Raw genomic sequence first — 11320 nt, forward strand, 5'->3', positions numbered from 1 at the left:
TGATAATAAGCTTGAGAGTATGGTGCTTGAATTGAGAATATATAATAATATATATCTATATATGTATATAAATCTAAGTTGAATTTTCTAAATTCAAAAATAATTTCATAAGATATCAATTAATTATTCCTAATTTATTGGTAAATATAAATATTTGTGTTATTGTATGTGATTGCTATTTGAATTGATATTATTGTTGATAATATTATTTTGGACTCAACAGTGGTATCAGAGCTTGGTTGCTTTAGTGAATAATTTTATGTGTGAATTTAGATGGATGAGAAAGGTTTGTTTTGATTAATGTGAAGATATTCCAAGAGGAAAGAAAACTACTTGATTTCGATGGAGCTATCCCAATTGGAAGGAAGACATTTGATAGAATTTGAGTCAAGGTGGAGATTGTTGAGAAATTGCATCAAATTCCAATTGTGGCGTAGAAAGTCAATTGGGTTTCCTAGTCGAAGAAGGAAAAATTAATTTTGGTTTCCCTAGTGTGGAAGGAAAGACTATTTCTTGCTGTGGAAGGAAAACTTATTCCCGGTTAAAAAAGTAATGTATTCCTTGTTCTAAAGGGAATAGGGAAAGAGTCTTATAAATAGACAATGCTACAAGAATTTGATGGCTTTGGCCCAAAGGTCCTCCCTATGGGGAGAGGGAAAATAGAGCATGAAAACAAGCAAAAAAAAATTCGCTTGGGAGGTAATGCAAGGAGAGAGACAACAATGTTCACTACAAGAAAACTGGCCGATTGCGGCGGGCCTATTGCGGCGGGTACGAAAACTGCCACTATAGGTCGCCTATTGCAGCGCTTTTTTGGCCCACCGCTATACATGCGATCTATTGCGGCGTCGGCGGGCTAGTGACCCGCCGTAATAGACCTACTTTAGCAGCCTTTGGCTTAGATATAGCGGCCGGTCAATGACCCGCCGCAATAGACCCTGAAATTGCAGCGGGCCTATTGCGGCGGGTGCAAAAACTGCCGCTATAAATCACCTATTGCGGCGTGTTTTTGGCCCGCCGCTGTAGATGAGATCTATTGCGGCGTTTTTTGTAACTGCCGCTATAGGTAAGGCTTTTGTATAAAATCACGTTTTTGTAGTTTACAATAACGCATAAAATATGAGTTTAAAGATCAAATGGTAAATTATATCCGATTGGCATGAAAATTGGCATGCATGTTAAGAACATATAGAAAATGTGATCCAACGGTTGGATTTTCAAATTATGAATTAAACAATAACTTATTGGTTGGTGTAACATTTTTTAGAGTTACATTAAGTGTAACTTGAATCCAATCCTATATTTCTTAATTCAATGTGAATTTTGACAAATCTACCGTTAAATTACATTATCTTTATATATTTTTCATGCTTGCAAAATTTCGAGGTGATCAAAGATTAATAGTCATCAATCAATTGTTTAAATTCAAGTTTTTATAGTTTAAAATAACGCATAAAAGATGAGTTTTAAGATCAAATAGTAAATTACATCCGATTGGCATGAAAATTGGCATGCATGTTAAGAACTTATAGAAAATATGATCCAACAGTTAGATTTTCAAAATATGAATTCAACAATAACTTATTGGTTGGTGTAACAGTTTTTAGAGTTACATCAAGTGTAACTTGAACCCAACCCTATATTTCTTAATTCGATGTGAATTTTGACAAATCTACCGTTAAATTACATTATATTCATATATTTTTCATGCTTACAAAATTTAAATGTGATCAAATATTAATAGTCATGTCATCAATCAATTGTTTAAATTCAAGTTTTTGTAATTTAAAATAACGCATAAAAGATGAGTTTAAAAATCAAATGATAAATTACATTCGATTGGCATGAAAATTGGCATGTATGTTAAGAACATATAGAAAATGTGATCCAACGGTTGAATTTTCAAAATATGAATTAAAAAATAACTTATTGGTTGGTGTAACATTTTTTAGAGTTACATTAAGTGTAACTTGAATCCAATCCTATATTTCTTAATTCAATGTGAATTTTGACAAATCTACCGTTAGATTACATTATCTTCATATATTTTTAAAGCTTGCAAAATTTCAAGGTGATCAAAGATTAATAGTCATCAATCAATTGTTTAAATTCAAGTTTTTGTAGTTTAAAATAACGCATGAAAGATGAGTTTAAAGATCAAATGGTAAATTACATCCGATTGGCATGAAAATTGACATGCATGTTAAGGACATATAGAAAATGTGATCCAACGGTTGGATTTTTAAAATATGAATTAAACAATAACTTATTGGTTGGTGTAACATTTTTAGAGTTATATTAAGTGTAACTTGAATCCAATCCTATATTTCTTAATTCAATGTGAATTTTGACAAATTTACCGTTAGATTACATTATCTTCATATATTTTTCATGCTTGCAAAATTTCAAGGTGATCAAAGATTAATAGTCATCAATCAATTGTTTAAATTCAAGTTTTTGTAGTTTAAAATAACGCATAAAAGATGAGTTTAAAGATCAAATGGTAAATTACATCCAATTGGCATGAAAATTGTCATGCATGTTAAGGACATATAGAAAATGTGATCCAACGGTTGGATTTTCAAAATATGAATTCAACAATAACTTATTGGTTGGTGTAACAGTTTTTAGAGTTACATCAAGTGTAACTTGAACCCAACCCTATATTTCTTAATTCGATGTGAATTTTGACAAATCTACCGTTAGATTACATTATATTCATATATTTTTCATGCTTACAAAATTTAAAGGTGATCAAAGATTAATAGCCATATCATCAATCAATTGTTTAAATTCAAGTTTTTGTAATTTAAAATAACGCATAAAAGATGAGTTTAAAGATCAAATGGTAAATTACATCCGATTGGCATGAAAATTGTCATGCATGTTAAGGACATATAGAAAATGTGATCCAACGGTTGGATTTTCAAAATATGAATTCAACAATAACTTATTGGTTGGTGTAACAGTTTTTAGAGTTACATCAAGTGTAACTTGAACTCAACCCTATATTTCTTAATTCGATGTGAATTTTGACAAATCTACCGTTAGATTACATTATATTCATATATTTTTCATACTTACAAAATTTAAAGGTGATCAAAGATTAATAGCCATGTCATCAATCAATTGTTTAAATTCAAGTTTTTGTAGTTTAAAATAACGTATAAAAGATGAGTTTCAAAATCAAATGGTAAATTACATCCGATTGACATAAAAATTGGCATGTATGTTAAGAACATATAGAAAATGTGATCTAACGGTTGGATTTTTAAAATATGAATTCAACAATAACTTATTTCTTGGTGTAACATTTTTTAGAGTTATATCAAATGTAACTTGAACCCAACCCTATATTTTTTAATTCAGTGTGAATTTTGATAAATCTACCGCTAGATTACATTATCTTCATATATTTTTAAAGTTTTTTGTTTTTAAAGTTTATTTCACAACTCATTAATAAAATGAACAAGTGACTTCACCATATTGTAGAATATTTTTTTAAAAAATAAATATAAATTTTGTGTTTATATTTTCTTTTCCTATAATTTCTAAGTTGATAAAAATATTTATTTAACTGCAATCCAAACTCTTCATCTAATCACTTTTTCCATGTCATCATTTTAATTTTTTAAACTAAATAGTGTCAGAGTTTTAATAAGAGTCTCTCTCTCTTTTTTCTTTAATCTTAAAGTTTTTTATTTATTTTTTATTTTTACATGAGTCTTTCTTCTTCTTCTTCTTTTTTTTTTTAAAAAAAAAACCTTAAGTGAGTCCTTTAAAAAAAAAAAATTCTAACAAGTAGTCTTTTTAAAAACTAAATAGTGAGAGAGTCCTAACATGAGTATCTTTTTCTTTTTTCCTTCATCCTAAAGTTTTTTTTATTTTTATTTTTTATTTTTTTTTTATTTTACGTGAGTCTTTCTTTTTTCTTTGTATTGAAACCTAAAGTGAGTCCTTTTTATATATATTAAAAAAAATCTAAAGTGAAATATTACTTTGTTTTTAAAAAATAGAGTAAAAGATTACTTTATTTTTACTATCAATTTTATTTTATTTAAAATAATTTATTTATTTTAATTAATTTACACATGATTCTTAATTAATATAAATATAAATATTAATATTAATATCTATATTAAATATAAATATTAAATATTACTATTTATAAAATATTTATTTATAAAACATGTTCATTAGCCTAATTTACCTTAATGGTTAACACGTGTTTCATGTAGTTTTAAAGGGTCCCGTCCATGGTTCTAACCTCCACAACAGCGTTTTTTTTTTTTTTTTTTTGCATTTTTTTAAGTTACTATTATGAAAACTACGTCGTTTTGATTCTTTTTAAAAAACAACATAAAACCCTATTCCTGTTCATTTCCTTTCTCTCATCTTCTCTTCTCAGCCACCCCATCCCCTCTCTCCCTCTTCACTCATCTCACCTTCAACAACAACAACCACCATTCCCCGCCGCCTCAATCACGCCTCTTCTTCCACGGCGTCGCATCAACAACGCCTCTTGGATTTTCTGTATTGAAGGCTCAAATGGATGAGCACAGATCAGTCTCTCTGCTTCAGGTAGTTTTTTCTTCTTTCTTTTTATCTGGGTTTGTCTCAAGTTTGTCTCTTTTTTGTTTTTTTAGATTCAAATTTTCAATATTTTGTTAAAAAGTTTTTTGATGGGTTATGTTATTTTTGGTTTAATATATATATATATATATATATATATATATATATATATTTTTTTTTTTCATTGGTTTTAGTTCATGGTTAATGAAGGACTCGTGCCGTCTCCGGAAGAAGAAGAGAAGAGGAGGAATGTCATTGTGGAGCTCAAACAGGTTTTCTTGAATTTCAAAATTATGTTCTTTAATCTTTGATGTTTGATTTTGGATTGAATAAAATAGTATAGAAGAATGCCTGCTCCCACATTAAATTGTTGAAATGCATAGCGTACCCGAAGCTTTCAGATTAAGGTGTGGCAATAGCCAATAGGTGTCATTTGTGTTAAGGTCATTTACTGTGACTGAAACAACAATGTGAATTGGTTTAATGGTTTGCTTTGTGGGTTTTGCTTTAAGAATTTCTTTGATGTATATAATACTGGTATGTTTGAATATTGTGAAGAACCTACTGATATAAGGATTTGAGTTGATGGCAAAAAAACTAAAAATTGTGTCGGAAGTATTCAACATTTCTTGACCTTTTTTCACTCTCACTCTGAGATCTTTCCTAAAGGGAAATATGGCGTATTTGCAAATTCTTCTGTGAGGGCATTGTCTTGAGATAAGGTTTGCAATAAATCTTGCTAGTTATGTACTTCACCATTCTTTTCAATTTTTTTATTGGGTTATACTTAGTTTGGTTTGTGGGTTCTTGGTAATTTTTCAATTGGGTGTTAGTCAAGTTCTTCAATTTGTGATCAAATGCAAACAATTCTGCTGGGAATGTAAATTTCTCGATGAAATTTCAACTGGGTTCTACTTCTTTTGATGAGTTCATTTGCCAAATTTGGTTATAGCTATAACTGGCTTTTGGTTTTCTATGATAATTTTCTATTGGGCTTGTAATTAGATTGCTTTATTTTCCTTTGGAATGTGGAATTTCCTAGTGGCAATCTTAGTTTCATTGGGAATATCAACTGCATCTAGCTCTTATTTATTTATTTATTGGATAATTTAGTTTGTGGATTTCTTGGTAAATTTTCAATTGGGTACTAGTCAAGTTCTTCAATTTGTGATCAAATGCAAATAATTCTGCTAGGAATGTAAGTTCTTGATGAAATTTCCACTGGGTTCTACTTCTTTTTTGTTGAGTTCAATTGCCAAATTTGGTTATAGTTATACCTGGCTTGTGTTTTTCTCTGTTAATTTGTATTGGGCTTTTAATTTGATTACTTAAATTTCCTTTGGAATGTGAAAATTTCTAGTGTCAATCTTAGTGTCTTTTAGATGAGAAGCCATTAAAGATCAGAAGAAGTTCTTAGGATTGGACCATATACATGTGCAGATTGGAATTATGGGTAATAATATTTTATTTAAGTGTTTTTGTTATTATATATGTATTTTTTTTATATCTTGTATATATTTCTGATTTTTTTTTTCTATTTTCATTTGTGATTCGTGCCAGTGGATTACCTGTATGGTTGCACAACATCCCTGGGATTCAACTAAGGACAGCAAGTCCTCTATACGTGGTAATTTGAAAATTTTTATATTTATTAGTTTTCATTTTTGGCTTAATTAAAAATATTTCTAATTGCTCTAAATTTAACTTTTTTTTAGAGTGAGATGAAAACTTTTACTACATTGATTGTGGATATGATGAAACGTGAGACTCTCTTTGCTTCACAAGGTGGACCTATAATTCTTTCTCAGGTTAGTAAATTATACTTAGTTTTTATTGTTTTTGTTAAGGTTATTTTTTTAAAAAAAATATAAAATATCTGGTGATTTTCTATTAAGAAACTAAAAGAAACACATCAATGAAAAATCAAGATCTTCATTGGTTTGGTGGGACTAAAATTGATTTCATACCTTATAGAAGGCATTAGGCCCTGTGTTGGATATTTTGCTACATTGGGGGCTGGACCCAAATCCCCAACCATTAGTACGAAACCAAAAAAATACCTCAACTCAGCTAGATAAAGAGGCTCACTAGTTTGCTAAAAAAAAAAAACAAAGATTAAAAAGAAAAAGAGGCTCACTAGTTTACAAATCTTCCAAGAAAAAGAGCAGAAATTGTTAAGTCCTTAGTTTACCATGAAATTGTTATATATGTAGTAGGTTTTTTTTCCGCAAACTCATGTGTCTGCTCCTTCTAGTGGTGGTTATGTTGCATTTGGTTCAAGGATATAAAATTCTAAATCTTGTCTATTTTATTATATTAACACTTATTTCTATGGCAGACATTGATACTTGTGCTTCTATGTCAATATAATGTTTGTTTGGAGACATTTATGGTATTGTTTTAGTAGAACTAAAATTATTACAGGTTGTTTGTAATGGGACAAGTTGTTTATTTACATGTGAAATTGGCCATAAGAATCTCTTTCTAGTAGGTTGGTTTTTCTCAATTTAATAAAAAATATATAAAAAAAACTAGCTTGGATTTATGGAGGTCCCACTTGGGACGTTACTGGTTTGGTTTTCTAGCTTTGCTTTATGGATGTGGCACTTGAGACTTGATTGGCTTGGCTTTCTAGTATTTGGCTTGGATTTCTAGTAACTAGGTTGGATTTACCCTTTTCGTATATGAGAACTTTCGGTGTTGTTGCTATTATTATTATTTTTTTAAAATTTTCTTTTTCATATCTAAAGATAACCCCCATGTTATTTTTCTTGTTTATTAGTGGGTGAATTTTTTATTAAATTGTATTGATTGTTAATGCGTGAGAGTGATGGAATTCCATAAAGACATGCATTTGAGTTGGGTAACCCAAAAAAGTGAATTTGAATATTATTTTCTACAGTGATTGAGAAGGTTCTGTATAGTTTTTGAACTGTGTTTATTGAATTTATTTGTATAAGTTTCGGGTTTTGCTATGATTCTAAGTATATTTTTTAGAATAAAAGTCGTTTTGTTTTTTTTTTAAATATAAAAAATTAAAAGTCCTTATGGTCTTTTCCTTTGATAAAGTCCTTTTGGTCTTTAAAAATTGCAATAATTTTCTAAGGTTTGGTCAAGACCTTTTGTAGAAGTTTGTAGAAGTTGTACGTGTACCAAATTAACAATGGAGTAAAAAAAAAAAAAAAAAAACCAACCCAACATGCATTCCCCACTTGACTATTTTCCCTTTTCTGCAACAAGTTTGGGTTTGTGAAAGCTAAATTTTTCAACCAATTGCTATAGCAACCCCGTTTGCTATAGCTTCAAGGAACCAAGACAGGTTGACTTGGATGGGGGCAAAAGTCGCAAAACATGGGGACTTTGATCTAACAAGTGCGTATAGGATTGCAACAGGGCTGGGTTCTCTTGATCTTTTCCATGGAAAACGTGGTTGGGACCTAAAAATCCTTCCAAGAGTACAAACTTTCCTTTGGAAGTGTTGTCATAACAGCATAAATTGCACTCTTAATTCACATAAATTGGTTGAACACTTCTTTATGTTTTTGTTGGGCTGTTGGCGCTAAGATTAAATAGTGTAATGTCATCGCAAGTCATAAAATTTAAGGTGAAATTAATTTTTAAAAAAACCATATAGTTTCAAGGAGGTTTCAAATTATGAAACCTTGTAGTTTTCTAAGTATAAACTAATAAATTAAACGGTTAACTTTTCTTTCTCCGTCAGTAACAATAGGATCCAAAGGTTCCAATGCATGTAGTATTTACTTAATCTATATTCTATATGTACACCATTCATTGAAGGTGAAAAATCTATGGGCTTGGTTTCTTTCTTTTCCTTTTTTTTATTTTTTTTATCATTCTTCATTTGTGATACCTAAGAGGATATTGGGAGTGGGTGTAAGGAATTTAAGGGCTGTCTAAGAGCTTGGATGAGGAGACACGTTGCCCTTATATATTTAATTATCAAATAATTTTATCTTTATTGCTCATCTTTGTTTAATCTCACAATAGTTTCAGGTTTTGATTCTCATATTGTGGTCAGATATAATTATGCTAACTTTAGGTCCCTTCTTTTGCAACATACCAGCGGAATGGTCTTGAAAGAATTTTGTATTCATAAAAAATTGTGCATTTAGTCTACCTTCATTGGTCATTTGGATTGGATCAATGTTTAAATTAACTATACTATTCTTTCTAAATTTTCTCTAGCCTGATGACCATTGTTTGATTTTCTCTAGGCGAGGATTAAAGAATTGGCCCAACAACTACAACAGATTCAGCTAAGCAACTCCAACCAAATGCAGCGCTCCCATGAACCCTGATATCTTCTATTGATTCTTGCATACATTAGTTTGGCCTAATGGGGGCATAATTAGTATGCTAGTGCTTCCAATTGCTGTGAACTAGGTTATGTTGTTCATCTATAGGTACTCCAAATGGTGTTTCCCCTCTTGTATTCAAATGATTGACTGTGATGAAAGACTCATTTTAGATTTCATTTGAATACACCTTCAAGGGTTACTTTGCTTAACTGTTTGTATCCTCGATTTCAATATTGAATCTCTTTTTTTAGTAAGTAATCTCAATATTGAAATTGATACACATCATAGGTGTTTAATTTATAGGTTTGAGTTTAGAGATCAAAGAAAGTGTTGTAGCAATATACCTTAAAAAAATAAATATTTTTTTGTAGTGTTAGTTTTTTTGTAGCAATAAACATTTTTCTTCTTCTCCTATTCTTCTTCTCATTTTTTTAATTTTTTCCTCAGAATTTTTTATTATCAATTTATCACTAGAGAGTAGAGAGCTTGAGTTGTGTTGGGGCAGAATTTGAAAGAGTGGGTGGGCTAAATGATGCAGAGGTTTAAGGCTGCCTTGTTGCTGAGGTGCAACAATCTTCGCATTCACAGTCTTTGTTTCCTCAACCAATACCACACAAGAGCTCTCTGTTCTCTTTTGGACACTACTATTACTGATGAACTTGACAACCAAGTCAATTTCAACTTTCAAGAATACCCTTTTGTCTATTCTCTTTCTTTAACCCCCACACGCTAACTCTCTTTCTCTCTCTGTCTCTCTCTGCAGGTATTGGTTGAGGGCAAAGCTTGGTCTAGAACAGCAATTCTGAACAGGCCTTTGGTTCTCAATTGTCTTAGTACTGCAATGGTGTGTGTCTTTTACTAGATACTCTTTGTTACTCTGTGTCCGTGTTTGTGTTTTTGGCTATTGGGTTGGCACCCAATTCGTAAAAATTGGCTCAGTTGAAAGATTTGTTGTCTGGGTCTTTGTTTTTATGGTGTTTGGTTGAGAATCATTATGTTTAATTGGGTTTACTCCAATTGTGTAATATCATGTATCTGTGTTGTTATATACCCTCCATTTGGTTCAACTGAAAACATTACTTGGGTTATTGTTTTTATGGTGTTTAAATTGACAACTATTGTCATGCATAGTTATATGGCTTGAGTTTGCTCCGAGTAAAGCTAGAGACACAACCAATTGAGGTGGCAAATTATGATTTGTACATTACAACTTGCAAACTCAACTGTTGTGAAAAAAGTTGTGGACTTTATTGTGCAAGTAGACTTATTGTTTCTCTCTCTACTCTCTAGTGATAATTTGTAGTAATTTTTTTTTGTAGATATATATATATATATTATTATTATTATTATTATTATTATTATTTTGTGGTATTGTGATAGTAGAGCTAAAACTATTATAGGTTCTTTGTAATAGGTCTGAACAATGTATTTGATGCAAAATAGGTTCTTTGTAACGGGTCTGATGCAAAGCGCACTGAAAAAAGAAAAGAAAAAAAGAACCTATAGCGGTGGTCAAAAAGCGCCGCAATAAGTGCATATTTTATGTATTAAATGAAACCCTATAGCGGCGCTTATAGCTCGCTACTAAAGGTACACACATATAGCGGTGGGTGGGACTGCTGCTATAGGTGCACATTTATGTATTAAATGAAACCCTATAGCGGCGCTTATAGCCCGCCGCTAAAGGTACGCACATATAGTGGCGCCGTGTGTGGGTGTATCTAAAGGGTGGCGGCAGTTTTATGACACAAATTCGAACGTCGTATGGCGGCAGTTTTATGCCCGCCGCAATAGACCAAAACCGCCGCTAAAGGGTGTATCTACAGCGGCGGGTTTTTGTACCGCCGCAATAGAGATACTGCTTCACGACAAGGCTGGCAGGTAGAACCGCCGCAATAGCCCTCACCGCAATAGGTGAAATGTACCTATAGCGGCGGTTTTGGCCTGCCGCAGTAGGCCAGTTTTTTTGTAGTGGTTTAAGCTTTGTCAACAACATTTTTTGTAAAGCACACAAATCAAGGAAAATTTGTGAAGTTTTTTTTTAATGTTGCAAAGTGCCAAAGAAAGAGGTGTCTTGTAGAGAGATATTGCAAGGAGAGCTACGTGGAAAAGAGAAAGAAGAAGAGAAGAATGCTAAAGAGGAGAGAGCAAAGTGTTGCTACCTTCATGAAAATAGCCAAAGAGAGCTACGTAGAAAAGAGAAAGAAGAAGAGAAGAAAGTTAGTGAGAAGAGAGCAAAGTGTTGCCACTTTCAAGATAAATAATTAGTGTGTGTGAAAGCAAAGGAAAAAAAAAAAAAAAAAAAGATTTTCCTTTATCCGTGAGACATACACTAGTGGATTTATTATTGTATTTGGAGAATCTCAAGTTAGGCACAAACTTGAGAATTATTGTAATGGATTTGATAATAGTGAAATTATTCGGAGTGT

At 31.4% G+C, this 11320-nt stretch overlaps 1 protein-coding gene across 5 annotated transcripts; it reads left to right on the plus strand.

The window, feature by feature from the left end:
• The first annotated feature begins 4493 nt into the window (after positions 1–4493).
• LOC142637127 (beta-galactosidase 15-like) lies at positions 4494–10368 on the plus strand. Of its 5 annotated transcripts, none has more exons than XR_012844557.1 (6): positions 4494–4581; positions 4783–4844; positions 5933–6025; positions 6133–6199; positions 6288–6380; positions 10306–10368. XR_012844557.1 is itself a non-coding variant. In XM_075811403.1 (5 exons), the coding sequence occupies exons 1-5, from the start codon at positions 4549–4551 to the stop codon at positions 10309–10311; spliced, it is 261 nt and encodes an 86-aa protein (XP_075667518.1). In that variant the 5' UTR covers positions 4500–4548; the 3' UTR covers positions 10312–10368. The 5 variants fall into 5 exon arrangements, 2 of the variants coding, with proteins under 2 accessions (XP_075667518.1, XP_075667519.1); XR_012844556.1 differs by having other exon boundaries at positions 5945–6025; XM_075811403.1 differs by lacking the exon at positions 5933–6025 and having other exon boundaries at positions 4500–4581.
• Positions 10369–11320: the final 952 nt, after the last annotated feature.

This window comes from Castanea sativa, chromosome 5 (genome assembly GCF_040712315.1).
Source record: "Castanea sativa cultivar Marrone di Chiusa Pesio chromosome 5, ASM4071231v1".
NCBI lineage: Eukaryota > Viridiplantae > Streptophyta > Magnoliopsida > Fagales > Fagaceae > Castanea > Castanea sativa.